This window comes from Betta splendens, chromosome 17, assembly GCF_900634795.4.
Source record: "Betta splendens chromosome 17, fBetSpl5.4, whole genome shotgun sequence".
Lineage (NCBI taxonomy): Eukaryota > Metazoa > Chordata > Actinopteri > Anabantiformes > Osphronemidae > Betta > Betta splendens.
The window spans coordinates 13080745-13097287 of NC_040897.2; the positions used below are offsets into that span (position 1 = coordinate 13080745).

Consider the following 16543-nt stretch of genomic DNA (forward strand, 5'->3'; position numbering starts at 1 on the left):
ACTGTAGAGCTCCATGAATGACCCTCAACCGTTTCCCCGAGGCCGCGTAATTAGAACTAAATGTCTTTGTCACACAAGATGTGCGCTGTAGCAGTTGTTCTCCTGCTGTACAGTCACAGTACAGACAGCCTTGGAGATGATCAATTGTTCCCCGCGGTTGGTACAGGATGATTAAGTGTCCCCTTGTGTTTACAGCATGCGCTCTTTAACCCTATAGTTTATCATAAGGTGCTTGCAGTGTCATTAGGAAATCCCCCTTTGCTCTTGCTGGGTGTGTCCCAATTCCTCAGAGCTCCCCTATTTAGTGCTGGGTTGGGCGGTGATGAAATATTTAATCCTGCTGAGAGTCTGCGGGAGAAATCAGCCTTTAATTACTGTTCCCTATTGAGAGCGGAGGTCAAAGAGCAGGTGGAGACGGGACGTGGGACCCGCTTAAGTAGCTCCAGAGCGGCGGAGAAATCCGTGATGAGGCTCCGCCGGGCTCTCAGGCAAAACAATGATGTGAACTATGATGTGATGTGAAAGTGTATCTGCTGTGAAGCATATTAGACGACTCATCAGGTGTCAGACAGACGATGTGTACTGCTTTAGGCAATAACCTAGAAGAAGGGAACAAAATGCACTATTTTTATTGTAGAGAATGAAATGAAAATGAAATGTAGTTGTGTTTATTTGTACTCACTTAGCCAATACTTCTACTTTATATTCCAAATCAACTTGCAGACAGTGGAATAGAAACACAAGCTGGAACCCCCTGGGTGGCTCCTTATGAAATGATGATGCGACTGTGCCATGACTCTATGATAGACGCAGTGTGAACGGGCCCGGTTTCCTTTCCTCAGGCAAAATACTACGTGCCAACGGCAACGAGGCTCCGAGGGCAGGAAGCCTTAGAATGTGCAAATAGAACCCACAGCTTGACACCGCCAAGATGCACACAGGCTCATAGGAAATTACAAAGGTTTGGGTCATTTTCTGCAAGTGCCAGAGACAACTCCACTCACTTTCTGAGTTCACCTTAAGCTGCTGCGTGGACATGAACATTTATAGGACTACTGCGCTTTTGAAGGGATCGTGAATTGATGGCTGCAGGTTTCAAATCACTCACTCGAAGCAAAAGGATAACTAGATTAGAAGCACTATGAATTTGAATTGTTAGAGTACAATCATCATTTTTGGGTCTACATGATGATTTAAAAACGTCCGGAGCAAAGCGGACGCACTGGTAACACTGATCTGGAGTGGCGTTCTCCAGCAGGGCAGACCTGTATTCCTGCAGCAGCACCGCAACCTGAGCTGACACCAATTAGGCCTCCTCCAGCCTCGCTGCCCGATAGATTTCAGCTCTGCCACCATGTGACGCCAACCAATTATGGCGGATTGACTCCGAATCGACTGGATTGTGACCTGAAACTCAGATTTATCTTTCATGTGGGCCGAGAGTGGGAGAACTCGGGGCTGTTTGAGCCGATGACAGAAGGGGTACGGGGAGCATTTTAATCACCGCCTCTCCCGCTAACGCTAGTTGGTCAGCTCTAGATGCCTATATGTCTGATTTAAGAGCGGTTGTAAGTAACACACTTCTCCTGACCCAGCATCCTTCCTCCGCGCCTCTGTCTTCTTGCTCCTTTATATTTCCCTGGTGTCCAAAAAAGCTATAAAGCAAACAAATTAGAATGTGCAATAGATTAGATTTGCCATTAAATCGTAAAAAGCAATGAGTTGTGTCACGTTTAGGCACAGCTATTAGCGCTCGCTATGCCGTGATCAAAGAAAGTTGGTGCTTATTTTAGAACTGTAGAAAATCATTTAACTGATTTCAGGCCATGGTTGAGTACAGATAATCTGACGCTACAGGGCAGAAGCTGCACCGGAACTCCGCTTCCTCGATACGCGACCCGGGCGGCCGCGGGCCGCAGGATCTTATAGCCTCTCGTGTTAGCGTGCATTTGCGTTAGCTCGCTCGAGGCAAAGGTTACGGCAGGAAAAGACAGAAGGCGGCTGATGCAGCGGTGTGAATGATAAGGAAGGCATTTCAAATCATTCATTTCGGCACCAGCGCGTAAACATTGCGAGTGAGGGGGCGTATTCTGGCCTTGACGAGAGGCCATTGCAAACATTAGTTTAGGGCGACATGACTGATAGACAGTTGACTAATCCTCTTAAAGGAACAGTGTCCCCTCTGGTAAGAACTGTTCCCGGCGACGCGCACCGTCCCCAGAGATTAGAAGCCAAATCCCAGTTGGAAATGTTACACTGATTAGCAATTACACAAATATGAAAAATCGACTGGCTCCCTTGGCAGTGACATCGTCCGCCTAGATCTACCCCAAATGAGATTTGACTGTGGCCTGATGGCAGGATGCTGAAGCGAAGCGGACGTTTGTCGTCTGTCATGCGCCGCCGTTCTTACGAGCCGGCGCTATCTCGCCATCTTCCAGCGCACGCTTCCCTTCCTGTGTTACAGCTCAACATCTGCTGTTCGAAACTCAAATGTCTGGATCTCGATTACCTCCCAAACCCAATCAAGCCGGCGAGATTGCGTTATCAAATCAGACCCGGTGCTGCTCTGCTCCGCGGTGCTGTGGAGCAGCCCCCCCCCGTCAAATCCCTATTTCATAGAGGCTTTAAAACTGATTCTATAAAGTGTTCAATTTCAAAATGAGCTACCCACCACTCTAGAAAAGTGATGACTACTTTTGATACACGAGCAGCTGAGCAGGGACTAATCTTGCCGTGGTGTGAAATTTAAGTCCTCGGTTGACAAAATGCAAACGCTTCAGTAGCCCGAATGGATCGGCTGCGAGACTCCAGCTCGTTCCGGGAAACAGACAGTGTCGCTTGGTGATGCATCTCAACCCTCCACCCCGAAGACACAGCAGACTGAATTGATCAGCACTGACCACACGGCTCCTGCCGAACATCTGACCTTTCAGCCCCCTCAGACTGTTCAATTCAGGTGCTGCTGTTGTCTTGTGCCTGAATTATAACTTCTCCCACTGAGATAATAGGAACACTCAGATGTAAATACACTGGCCTTTAGGGCTTGAGATTTACGACAAGCGAGAAGGTGGGTAGTTTAGAAGAGGTGATCGAAGGACTCCTCTGTTCATTTTAAGCTATTGTACTATATACGAGTGTGTTAAACATCCACACCCAACTAAATTACATGTGATTATGTGATGGTGTGTGCACCCTGTAATAATGAGCATCAGCGACACTAAAAGGAGCTAATAGTGTGTGTGTGTGTAGACACCTGCATGGCCTATAAAACTGTCTCTTGTACTGATTAGAGGACAGACACCATTTTAAGGATTATGCCGTAAAGCATTAACGAACAGTTTTGTCTCAGCTCAGTTGAACTGAATGAGGAAGTAGAATGAAGTTTATCTCTCCAAGGACCGGAGTCTTTCATCTGGTCCTGAGGTGAGCGTGCCTTCCAACGGTAAACAAAGAGGAGCCCGCATGCTAATTATAGAAGCTCAGATCCATGACACTCTGTTAATTATAATTAGGGGCTTGTAATTAGCCAAAGGAAAGAATGGCAGCCCGGGTAAAGCATTGTGAATGGTACCTGTGAGGAGATTAGGAGCCGATCACTCTCCCTTTCCTGCTCAGGCCTCTCTCTGTTTGGTGACGGGACATTAAACCGGGCAGCTGCACACATGGTAAACATGAGCTGACAGGCCTGACTAAAGACCTCCAGGCTGCAATCTTTGAAGGACTCCGATGAGTTGATAGTGTAAAATTGAGTTTTACAGCAAGCACAAGTGTTGATCACACCACACACTAGGAAATTCAGCCAGACTCTCAGCTGCTGGAGGGTGAAAGCACTGGCCATTGTACACGTAGGCCCCAAACACACAGTGCGAAGGCAGGGTTTCTTCATGGTGCTGGTCTGGATTTCTGTTCTGAAGAACAGAAAGGGTTACGCCCTCCACGCCAGCTAATAAAAATTATTTAAAGATGAAGGCAGCTTCTTGAAATAGTTATGATTCAAGAAGTACTGTATAAAGCACAATGAATCATCCTGATAAATAAAAAGATGATGGAACCAATAGAAGCAGAAGAGCAAAGGGGCCTCTGGGTAAATCTGCAAGTCCCACTGACATTTCCCCAACAACTTGGCATTTAAACAGACCAGATGTTCTGTTTTCCTAAAAACGTCTAACAACTGTAGCATCGAGCCAGCAGAAATCCTTCGCCCCCCCCCCCCCAAAGAGGCCGTGGTGGCTGGGCGCGAGCAGCCTGCTACATTAAAGACGCGCAGGCATAGATCCTGAAGCTATCCTTGGTTGCACCAGGCTTTGTTCTCGTCTTCAAAGGCTGGATTTCTCTTTCACAAGATCAAAATCCACAAACAAATACAGATCAGAAAAGGAACGGGCGCAAGGTAGCGAATTCCCTGGCACCTTCTCTTCAAGGTGAGGTATTGATGAAAACAAGCTCTTTGATAATTTGCCTTGTCTTAGCGTTTTAATGCGCCGGTGTTGTGCGTCGGGAACGCCTACCTCACCGGGGCGCCGCGGCTCTGGGCGGGTTTGAGCAGCACCGTGACCGTGCTGTCCGTCTGGTTCAGGGAGGTCTCCTGGTCGTACGCCGGCATGGAGGGAGCTGAGGGGCAGCAGAGGCGGGTCATCATCTACTGTTTTCAGTACAAGCAGCTGAAACTACAGTGACTATAACGTATGTGAGCTAGTGGCTGAGGCACTGCTGCACATGCACAGCTCATTCACATGTTGGGCAGCAGATGGAAAGGATGCACTCGATCGTGTCAGTGAAGTTAAACCAGAATCCAACTTCGGGTGAGCTAGCTAATGTTGGACGGAGGCTGTTGACCCTGCTGACCTGAGATCTTAGTGGTGAACTGGGTGATGACAGGGGGGCCGTAGCCCTTGGCGGTGCTAGCACGCAAGGTGAAGGAGTACGTGGAGCCCGGGTAGAGGCCTGTGAACATGTGGGTGGTCTCGTTGCCCAGCTTCACTACCTTCCCACTCTGGTTGGAGAGGTCCAGCTCAGGGTCAAAGGAGCTCACAGCCTTATAGGAGATCTGGAAAAAAAAGGAACAAATGTGCTACTGTTACTTCATATTCAGATGTTTTTAGTCGAGAAGGATTTGTATTTATATACAGAAGCCTGTTTTTTCTCTTCACTATTAAATCCAAATGATGGTCTTGTTTTTTATTGGCACAGTGGATTCAGTCTGCTGCACAAACAATTGAGTTAAAATATTTAGTAATACAATTAAAAAATGATTATACTAATAAAAAATAAATAGCTTATTTGTAATTTTTAAAATGCATCCATGCATTATTTTGTTGTTCCTAATAAAATGGCCAGTGAGTGCATCTTTGAAAAGGCCGGTATAAAGTTATAATGTTATAATGAACAGAGCAGAGGGACTGAGGTCTTATTTGTAGCAGCGAGAATATCGGGCTTCACCTCCATTTATGTGGAATCTCTGACTTGATGTCAGTTGTAAAAAGCTGAAGCAGATTCTGTGTTTTTCTGTAGTTTGAAGCAGAGAGGAAACACACTTAACGTATCCCTCGTCCATTAATAAACGCAGGGAGCTCTGGAGGGAAGCATTAAGGTGAGTGTTTTGCTAATATCCATTTTGAATAACTCTAAAGTCCCACTTTAAGAAAATGCCTCAGCTCGTAAAGGAAAACCTCCATTATAATTCCAATTAAGGAACACAAAGGGGGTTTGGAGTGCTGCATAATTTGTGTCCATCAAGTTTTGAAATGCTTCGAAGCCTTCTCATTTAGTCTTTGTCTCTGAAATGAGGCCGTGATGCCAAATCTTATATCCTAACATTACGGGGACAGGAATTTGAAATGACTTGTCAACACTGGGCACACGGACAAGGTTTTTACAATTATAATAGAACTGCCATGGAAAAAAAAATAAGAGTGTTTGAGCAAATCCATTTGAGCTTGTAACTATAATCAGCCTCCTGCATTAAGCTTTTAAAATCACATCGGTTTCCACTTTTTCTATTTGAGGGGAGGTAAATGTCGAGTTCATCATGGGCATAATGAACACCTGACTGTCGGATCTCCAGCTGCAGGTAGTGAAATGAAAAATAATGATTGATAATAATCGTAACATTGTGGTTTTATATGTAGACATATAGCAAACATTCAAAATAACTCGGGGCTGCAGGTTAATGCCATTACTATTACTATTAAAATATTAAAGTGCGATATTCATTTAGCAACAAAAAAAATCAGCTGATTTGTACTTTATGAAAGTTTATGAAAATACAAAGGATTGTTGACATTTTGGTAACAAGATGCACAGGATGTTTATTAATTAAACAAATGCTACTTCGTAATTAGTTTACACTGTAACATCTTTCCTGTTTGAACAGTTGCCAATAAAATGGCATTTACAGAGCTCACGAGACGGAGCGGCGCCGGAACCTCTTTGATATCAGGCCTTGTCAGATGTATTTCACTTTGACTCCTTTGATAATGTCAAATCAAAGCGATGTCCTGACTTATAAGGAGCAACTTCTGGAGAATACAGGCAGAACGCAGCAAACTGTGGGCTGCAGCTGGACACCTGGAGCTCCCTGCAGCGGATCGGCCTCCAGCATCCTCCTCCTGAGACAAACACCCTGAAATAAAAGCTGAGCACCTGTAATAACGCCTGGTCATTCACTAAATGTCTTATTTCTTATTTAACTAGACACGTTATTATCCTGCTGATGCTCTCGACCTGGAGGCAGAAATAACTGCTGCAGCGTGTGAACGGAACGGCCCCGGGTGAAACAATGCAAAGGCTCTAAATGCTTTTCACTTGTACCATGAAATTTTAAAACGATAAACAACCCGAGATGCGTTGCACTCGGAGTGATTAAACGTGTGGCAAACCTGCAGGACACACTCCGACGGGCGCGTCTGGGTTGTAACTGACCGCCACGCGGCGCGGGGAACATCCATTTCACGTCTCGCGCTCCTTGCTCAGCGGCGGAACTCGGGTTTCACCGCCTCGCGCGGGAACCGGCCGTGTCAGTGATTGCTAACCCGGTGGAGGCAGGCGCGAGCAAACAAGGGGGAGAATCAATCTGTGGGAAATGCTGCGGGATTACTTCCACCTTAAGGTGCCGGGGATCAATGTGTACATAAATCGCGTGCGCGTGGAGACGGTTTCCATTATTCAGGACTGTGCACTTCCTGGACGAGCCTTGTCGGGACTGTGTCAACATTTGCCTGGAGTTCAGACGTGTGTTTCAGATTCTACAGCACATAGGATGGTGTTTGCAGCCTGCAGCCATCATTACCATTATCTCTCCTACAGTGTATTAACATACTCCGATGAACCCTGGCCTGAATGAATAGGTTTCTGTGTTTCAGACAAGCTGTGCAAGAGTGAGCAAAGCTGGACTGGACTGTGAGTGAAAACACAAAATGAACATGAGCAGAGCTGAGGAGGAGGAACAGCGGCGTGGGTCCGCTGAGAAGCAGCTCAACTCCGTGTTTGCTCAGCGGCCCCGACGCACTGCTAACCTCCGCGTCTGTGTACCTCGTACTGAGTGATGATCCCGTAGGTCTGGGCCGGCTCCCTCCACTTCAGGTTGATCTTCTCCTCGTAGGCGCTTCCGTGGATGGACTCCAGAGGAACGGCCCCTGGCACTGGAATCGTCACAGACACACTTTTCAAGGTGCGAATACGTTTATGCAAAGGCTAAACAGCAGGATTTCCTTAATGCATATTTATTGATATTTTTTCTATTTGCTTTGTTAATTTAAGATGTTGTCAATAAAAGTTGGATGAAAGCATTTCTATTATGATTTACCCGGGCTGGCACCTCACGCTGTTGAGTATAAAACAATCAATAGAGAGCTTTTCAAGGACCTACAGCACACAAATGACCGTGAGTCACAGCACAGCTCGCCTAATAGGAATTTGTGAGATTATTAAAAGCCATTGTCACCAAAAAACAACTGTGGTAGATGTTTTTGAGCAGAAGCAAACATTCTGAACACATCCAAATGTGCTGCGAACGCGGATGAACCGGTAACCCTCCGGGGAAAAGCACCAATCTTAATCTTCCCTCAGTGTTTACTTGTTCTGACATACTGAGATCTGGTCCTAGAGCCCCCTGTGCGAATTGCTTTCATTCTGTAAGCGAAACAGAATGATGCGGAAACTTCCTCCCCGAGATTTATCTTCAAGAATGCATCTACAGCTACACCATGCCTGTACACTGGGTCCCACGGGGCCCTAAACACACAGATCCACACAGCAGTCAGATAGCGAGAAACAGTTGCCACTTTCAAGTTTCCAACCAGAGATATCTGAGGCAGACATGACAAGGCGCTCTTTTCGTCAGCTGAGCGCGTTTGTTATCCGGCGGCTGGGGTTCCTCGAGACTTCTGGAGAGTTCATTTCCTGTGTCTGCTGAGGCAACGCACCAGACGCTTCATCTTTGGAGGAGGCGCAACAACTGTACAACACCGACCCGCTGCTCCCAGCGGTCCGCGTCACACTCACCGTCCTCGTCGGTCTGCACCTCAAGCTCCGTGCTCTCCTTGACCCCCTCCGGGTTGCGCAGCACCAGCTTGACGCTGAGGTTGGTGAAGGGCATGAGGTTGTGGATGGTGTGCTGGGGGTCGCGGCTCTGGGTGCTGTAGCACACCTCCTCATGTGTCTCCTCCTTGGAGCGGTACTGCACCGTCAGGTTGTAGCTGTGGCAGCGGGTCACGTTGTAGCCCAGCGGCTCCCAGCGCACCGTCACCTGCTTGGACTGGATGTCCACCACCTCCAGCTTTCGGGGGCCGTGCATGGGCTCTGGAGACAGACGAGAGGAGACAGTGAGGCGAGCGTGAGCGCACATCTGGATGCTCAATTAACCCAAACGAGACGTCTGGCAGTGCCAAATACACGCAGTCACAGTGAAATAAGGGAAATGAATAAGGTTTGAGCGAGGGCACGGGGGCGGCCGTGTTCACTTGGATAAATGCATTTATTCACATTGAAATCCTCTGGTTTGGAGTTTATAGTTCTAGGAAACATTGTGGAACTTGAAAGTTAACCGGCTCTCAGCCGCCGCACACACCGCGGCACCACAGGTCTGCTGGTGGAACGCCCTCAGCAGGGGGTGAATCATCCCTTCACACCGTGCGCTCCTCCGCTCCCTCCACCTTGTCCTCTGCCTTTTGCTCTCTCTTTTCCATCTCGCCCAGTGGCGGTCAACTATTAGCGCCACACTGATACAGAGTCAGGCAGCCTGTCAATCCAGGCAGGACACAACCCCCGCTGGCATCCCATCGCCTCTAATCACGTACACTCTGTCTTCTCGCTCTTTCTCATCTCTCTCGTTTTTTTCCCATCTGCCCTCTGTCCGTCTCCTTTTCCTCCATTCCTCCTTTCTGTCCATCTTTTTCTCTGTTGCCATCTCATTTCTCTTTCCTGCTCCCTCTCCCTTGTTCCTCACCTCCTCTCTTCCTGTTTTCCTCGTCTGCTGTCTCGCTCCCTCCCGCTCCCCCCCTTTCCTACGGGAGGAAAGCAGCCCAAGCGCAAGGTAATGGGATCAATTTCCATTCCAGGTTAAATTCGCAGTCCATTTCTCTGGAACTTAACACTTTACCACCTATTAGGAAGAGCCAGGGCTCAATTTCCCCGTTCCCCAGGAGACACAGTCCAACAATTCAGAGGCAGCCGCGGCAGCCATGTTTAACATTCTGGAGGTGCATCGGGGGAGACTGGACTGGAGCTGCAGCGTGCTCTTCATTTCTAAAGACTTTGCAAAGGACATGACAAACACGCATAAATCTGCAGCGGTGCCGTTAACAGATGCGCCGCCGATAAACGCCGGCTCTCGTTAGGTTGCGCTGCTCAGCAGGCACCTGCCGAGAGCCAACCTCCAACTAACCGAGTTTCGCCGAGAATCGATTCAAATTCACTTAAAGCAATATGAGGAAAAACTTATTTGCAGAGCTACAGGAAAAGCTACAAGACAGAAATGAATGCGATTCGGAGAATTGGGTCATGACATATAACACGGCGGAGGGTTCGGAGTGAGGGAGGATAGTGCAAAAAGAAAAGCAGCGAGAGAGAAGAAGGTGGCTGCCACAGAGGCTGAATGAAAGATGGAGCACGCTGGCGTTCCACAAGGTGAGACGTGGATGTGATCCCTCCCACGCCTCCAGATAGCAGATAAAACGGCATTAGTGGAGCCCAAAGGTGCCGTTGAAGGAAAATGGGGGAAGGGAAATCAATGCGGAGCATACAGTACATGAAACACGCACAAAGAGGAACCAGGGATCAAGTACTGTATGTTAGAATACTGGAGAGAATATTTTCAAACCATAAAAAATAGGTGATTGGCTTCTGCTTAAAAGGATTTGTCACTAAAGTTCTGTATAGGCGGAGAAAACGACTAAAATCCTCAACAGAGCAGTAGTTTTTGGAAAACTTTAAGCTGCTGCTGATAAATATATGGTTTTGCTGAGAGTCTTAAAGCTTCCTGTGAAACACTACAGCACGAGGAACCTCCAGTACAGTGTTTACTCTGTGAGACTGTCACCACTTTCACCTCTCAGGGCAGTGGGACCATCCCATAAGCAGACCTTGTCCTAGTTCAATTACCCAGTAAAAGCAGTGATTGAGGAGGAGGCCCAGCCTTTCGAAACAATCACAATCAGGCTGCCAGGAGAGCGGTTCTGACACCGGAATGCAAAGACGCGCCGAAGGAAAACAGACCTCTTGGAATCCGCCGCAGCGTTGGGAAAGCCATGCGGAAAATGGAAGGTTAAAGCCCTTTATTTGTGGAACTATCTGTTGGCCGCACTCAGTGGGCCACGGTTACACTAAAAGCACAGAGAATTGCAGGGTGGCCAGGCACAGAAATCAAATTAAACCAGATGCTCTCAAAGTGACAAATGCACCAAAGTGTGAATCTCAAGCAGACATGCACAAGCGACCGGGATGGAAGTCTCATTTCGGAAGCATTCAAGGAGAATGTCACACTCCCGTCTTCTCGGAACATCACAGATAATGTCCAGTGCATCCTAATTCTGTCCAGTGGAGAGATGCCAACAAAACGGGAAGGGCTTGTGGTGGTGGTGGAGGGGGGTGGGGGGGGGCATACATTAGGCTTTTTGGCAGGCCATAAGAACATTAGGCTACTAATGGTAAATGGGAAATGATTTGGTCAAAAGCTACAGCGTGGACGTGGAGCGCCGTGGAGAAAAGGCTAATTGTTTGCTGGCCCGTCGGCCCCCCGCGGTGCAAACGCCAGCTGTCTGAGGGAGGCAGCAAAATGTGGAGGATCTGTGCTGGACGCACAATCACAACTTGTACCCCATGACTCACACCGGCATCATCTGTCTGCATGAACAACAAGGTGCTTCATCCGCCGCAGAGCCTGGCCATGGCTGACTTTGATGAAAGAGGAGAAATAACAAACAGCGTGCACCTTCCCCTCCTCTTAATCTGAAAAGAATGGGCCGAGCTGAATGGCTGATCCTTAAGAAATCCTCTCGTGCATAGACGAAGGCCAGGCGGCGTTTATTTTTTTATTTATTTATTTTTTTAAAGAGGCCCATGTATGACAGCCGATGACATGAGCCTATTACCCCGGTCTGCTGTGACTGCTAGTTTACTTCTACTGACCGACAGTAAGAGGCTCAGTATGAAAAGCACACGTACAGATCACAACAAGGAATAACAAGGCTACCTCTCGAGATCCCAGCTATTTTTTTTTCTTTTTTTTTTTTTTGATGGAACGCTCGCGAGCTACAACACCGAGGGCAACATCGGGCTGGAAGCACTGAAAAATATGACTCTCATATCTCTAAGTATGGCAGATATTTCTAGTGGAATGGAGTTATAATAATGGCTACGAGAGCATCCCTTGGAGCAGGAAATAACCGGGTCTGTCTTACGCCGGGCCACACCGACCGAGGCGGAGCGTGGCCAGATTGGTATTCCGAGCGGTGGACGAATTATCACCTGCCCCAGACTCGCCGGTGTAATTGAATAATTTGAATCTGACATTTGCATAGGACTATTAGTGATTTTTGGTCATTACAGCATGACATTTAAATAATGTTTTTAAAAATTATCAGCACATTATTGCCCCTTGTTAATTTGAGCAGGCCCTCTGCACACGCGCCGCTGCAGCTCCAGTGATAATATGATTATCCCAAACATGAAGGCACAACAACAAATAAGCGCACGCTGCAGCCGTCTGTCCTGGAGGGGGCTTCAAATGGTGCACTTAGCCCCTGGGTAGAGCCAGACATTAGTCCTGGATGAAAGGAAACAAATTGGGCATGTCCGGAGCACAGCCACTTTACTGTGAGATAAGTGTGGGAGAGAGACGGGAGGATTTGTGTGTTTACGGAGCGTCCGTGCACGCGCGTGCACGGCTGCTCGCCGCCTTTGTGCGCGGAAGACGATTCGCTTATCAGATCTTCCCCGGGCTCCGCGGCGTGCGACTCATTCAGAGAGCTCGGATCTTCAGATCCACACAGATTAAGAGCAGAAAAGCCCGGTGCTGGCGGAGAGTTCTATCTCCTCCGCTCGGCAAACAGAACCAGGAAGGCGGCTGAAAAGACTCCTTCCCCCCAATGACTAGTCCCCGGCGCCGCCGAGCCCGGTCTCGTCAGGACGAATCGGTGCGCGGGTCGGGTGGGGGTGCGAGGAGGGAACCAGACAAATGCCTGGACTTTCACAGGGCGGGTGTCTGTCGGGTTCCTTCAGCCTGGACCTCTCGCACACAGAACCAAAACGTGACAGCGCCGGAGATTAAAGCCCGGTCGGAGGGCTGTTTTCATGTAAAGGCTTCCATTCTAGGCGGTGATATTGCCATCACTTATCTCTCCGTTGCTGTGTGTTATTCACTCTCTTCTGTTTAAGCTGGGTGGGCTGCACATTTGTTTGCCTCTTTCTATTACATCCCAGTGATAGCACTGAGGCCATTGAGGTAATGACATGGGTTTTACACTTAGGAAATCATTTTCATATCTCGCAGAAGCGAGCCGTAATGATAGCTTTTGATAACCGACAATCAAAGCTCCATCACCCTCCTAGAGTGCTCCTCCACGCAAGCCTCTGGAGGAGGAGAAACGCAGGAGGGAGGGGGTCGAGGGGGGGGGGGGGGGGGGGGGGGGGGGCGTGTGGGTGGATGGAGGAGGCAATGGAGGTGCCAAGGTTTGTGTTCCCATCGAATGCATTGCGTAAAACAAGGCCTTGGGACTGACGTGTGTACACATGTTATAATTGATAGCACTCCAAGAGGCTGAACGAGCTCCACTCGTGTTCCAATATCACCCCGCGCACCCATTACACAGTCAGAGACAAATGTGCTCCGGACAGACACACACAGGCACTTAGCTCATACCTTAGGGGTGTGGATAATCACAAGGATTTATTGAATGGCGGTGGCCGCTCCTCACTCTATCAAGTCCTTCTTTATAGGCCCGGTGATCGATGGGACTGCCATGACGGGTGAGAACGAGGGGCGGAGGGGATCCAATCCAAAGCACAGAATGAGCCTCGGTGGCGGCCCGGCCCGGCCGGTCCGCCACCGTGTCTGATGAAGCCCCCGAAGCGGTAGGGGCGGAGACGAATGGGCCGACGCCTTGGTCCTCGCAGCCACGAGTGGAAGAGCGAGAGGAGAAGTGAGGCGGAGACCCGACGCTGTCCGGCGTCGTGCTGCATATTTCAAAAGGAATCAAGAATTTTTATTGGCCGATTACTTCTGTGATGTTCTGCAACACAGTGGGCAGCGCAGAGGCCACTCAGGCAAAAGGGGCTAATCCGGTTTATTTGTCATGACAGTAACGCTAAGCGAAGTGGAGACGTTCCATTTAGAGCACTTCAGCTGATATTACCACTGCTACAGATTAAAAAAACAAACCTCTGCTCGCGTTCCCTTGGTTTATACAAAACCATGAAATGTTTTCGGTTGCTCCATCGATTAAAAACCAAAAGGAAGTAGTGCAAATAACCCAGTAATACGAGGACAGTAATGGAGGCAGGTTCATTTCTATCGCTTCCATCACCGGCTATTTAGACGGATTAAAAGAACAAACCCAGCGAGTGCGTCTCGTGGGCCAAGAGGTGAAGGGAAGCGACCGGGTGAAAACAAATGGACAGCTGATGGCAAGAGCGGAGGCAGCGGAGCTGGGCCTGGTTAAATCAATCCTTCATTTCCTCTCCACCAACACGATCCAGGTCAGGGCGACGGGCAGCGCGACCCTCCATCCGTCTGCGCACGGACGCACCTCCACTGACGCGGCCGCTTTGTTCTGAGCGGCGCCAGGGCGGACGGGGGGGTAAAGAACTCACAGGCCCTTATTTACAGACAGGCACGTAATATCGCGCAGGAGCAGCGGGAGGTGAGCAAGGTGATCCTTCAACTCCAGCGCACCCCAGATGGGCCGTGTGGCGTTGTCATTTGTCGCCAAGAGCCTCGCATGTGTTGAGCTCCGCTCGGGGAGGCGCCCGGAGAGTAAATCACACTCAAGGGCTCGACTCTGCCAAATAGCGGCCGCGCATTCCCGAGCCACCTACATAGGAGACGCATGGCATCTACAGTAAGTTGTAGGTGAGAGGAGACAGGGAATTAATCGCAGGCTTCCCGGCGTTCCCGGCTGAGGAGGAGACGCGTTCAGACTTATACAACCTGACTGAATGAGAGCTTCCTGGACGCCGAGCGAGGCGAAGGGGACATCTATAATTCAGCAAAGAGGATGGAGAAAATCTCTGACAAAAATTACAGCAGATAGAGCATGAATAATTAAAAACAGAAAATAGAAACATTTAAAGACCATGAAAAGGGTTTCAGTCCAAATTTGAAAACAGCACACAAAAGGATCTTCAAGCCCGACTACTCCTGCTACTTATCGTCCTCGCGAGGCCCGAGAGCCGCGGAGGCAGCTCCAGGAAGAAGACAGAGTTTATAGCGGTGTCACGGGAGCATTGTTTGTGCAACATCTGTTCTCAGACTCACTTCTTTCATGTTGGGGGAATAGATGGATGGAGTGATGGCGATGAGGAAAATAATAATGAAACAGCCATAAAAGCAGCGTCTCTCTCTCTCTGTTTCCTTTCCCACAGCGGTTATTTGAAGACATGTCCTTGAAAAGAACACAATTTCCCTTTTGCAGAGCCAATATCATGGAACACAATTCTCTATTCTACCTGTGATAAAAAGACTTTTCTTGTGGTCCTCCTCTAACCTTCTCCACAAACTCGATCCAGCCTGTTTTCTCTGCCCCGACAAAGGAGCACAAATTCAATGGGCCCCCGAACCAAGGCTGCTCATTCACCTCGCCGCAGACAATGCGCGCATGTGGGCCCTATAGGTCACATGCCTGCCAGCTTTTGTGGGAGGCCAATATTATCTAAGATGCGAAGGTGAAGTGGCTGTCGATTGGTTCCACAAGGCAACAATAGCATTATTTAGACACATCAAACCCAGCAAACAATTTCCTCCCCCTTTAGACTCAGGGAGACGGATCTGCTCAATCTCAGCTCCACAAAGGGAGGCAGCCAATCACCAAGACTTAGGCCTCGCCGAGGCAATTTCCCCTGTAGACATGCATGAAGACGTAGATGGGAGAAAATAGCACCTGTAGCCGACAGGTCATCATTCTCCCTTTGTTGATAGCGTTTTAAGTCTGGCGTAGACAAAATTGGCAAAGCAGAATATACTGATTCACTTAAGTGTGACTGGAAATAATGTAAGCTGCTGGAGTTAACCTGTTTATCAGGCTAACAATAGCTCCCAACACCTCGGAGATGACACACTTTAGAGGAAGCATGTTGTCACCCCTGTCCTTGGAGCAGCGCTCCTGTTCTCCTCTTTATTTTTATTTCGTACTGAGACAGTTTCATATGTGCCAGGAAATAAACAAGCCGTTCTTCCAAGGGGAAGTCGATCACAACATCCAGACCTTGAGCGGAGCGTCGCAGCTTCGACGCGCGGCCAATTCACGTGTGACTGGGCAAATTACCAGGAGAAATTTCAGACTTGAAAGTGGCATCGAGCCTTAACTGTCCTTAAGGCAGGTCATTAAATTTCCCTGTCTATCAGTGTGAATGGGTCTTTGACAATGTTAAAGAAAAAGAACATTAAAAACGAAGCCTTTTATATTGTAGATTGCACTTTTCAAAGCCTCTTTTGACGGCTGAACAACGGCAGCAGAAGTGAATGACATTAAGTTACCCACTCATTACCTGCTCACAGAAAAAGCTAATGCTGCAGCAGAAGGCATCGCTGCACCACGTGAACAACACGAGTCATCACGCACTTCACTCAGACTTCACAGTTCAATTCGATCCCCGACCACGGAGTCTGTGCAGCTCCTCCCGTTCAGAACGAGAGCGAGCGAGGGCTGATCCCTGATTAACGGCGACTCCCTTGTGTTTAATATCACTCAGCGCAACAGAACGGCGGCGTAGCAACAAACAGATGAGGCTACTCCCACGTGGCGCTGGGCGCAGATGGAGATGACTTATAGATGGAGATGTGGAGCTGGCAGCGGCCGGAGCCGGAGCAGGTGTTTGGACCCGGCGT

At 48.7% G+C, this 16543-nt stretch overlaps 1 protein-coding gene across 9 annotated transcripts in view; it reads right to left on the reverse strand.

The window, feature by feature from the left end:
• LOC114843946 (receptor-type tyrosine-protein phosphatase mu-like) overlaps nt 1-16543 on the reverse strand; it is a 101918-nt gene that overhangs the window by 40588 nt on the left and 44787 nt on the right. For all 9 annotated transcript variants that reach the window (XM_055503686.1, XM_055503685.1, XM_029130845.3 and 6 more), the window contains exons 8-11: nt 8506-8802; nt 7534-7643; nt 4849-5050; nt 4512-4614 (exon numbers count right to left, since the gene is read on the reverse strand). In XM_055503686.1, coding sequence (XP_055359661.1) covers nt 4512-4614; nt 4849-5050; nt 7534-7643; nt 8506-8802 — 712 coding nt within the window. The remainder of the gene's footprint in view (nt 1-4511; nt 4615-4848; nt 5051-7533; nt 7644-8505; nt 8803-16543) is intronic.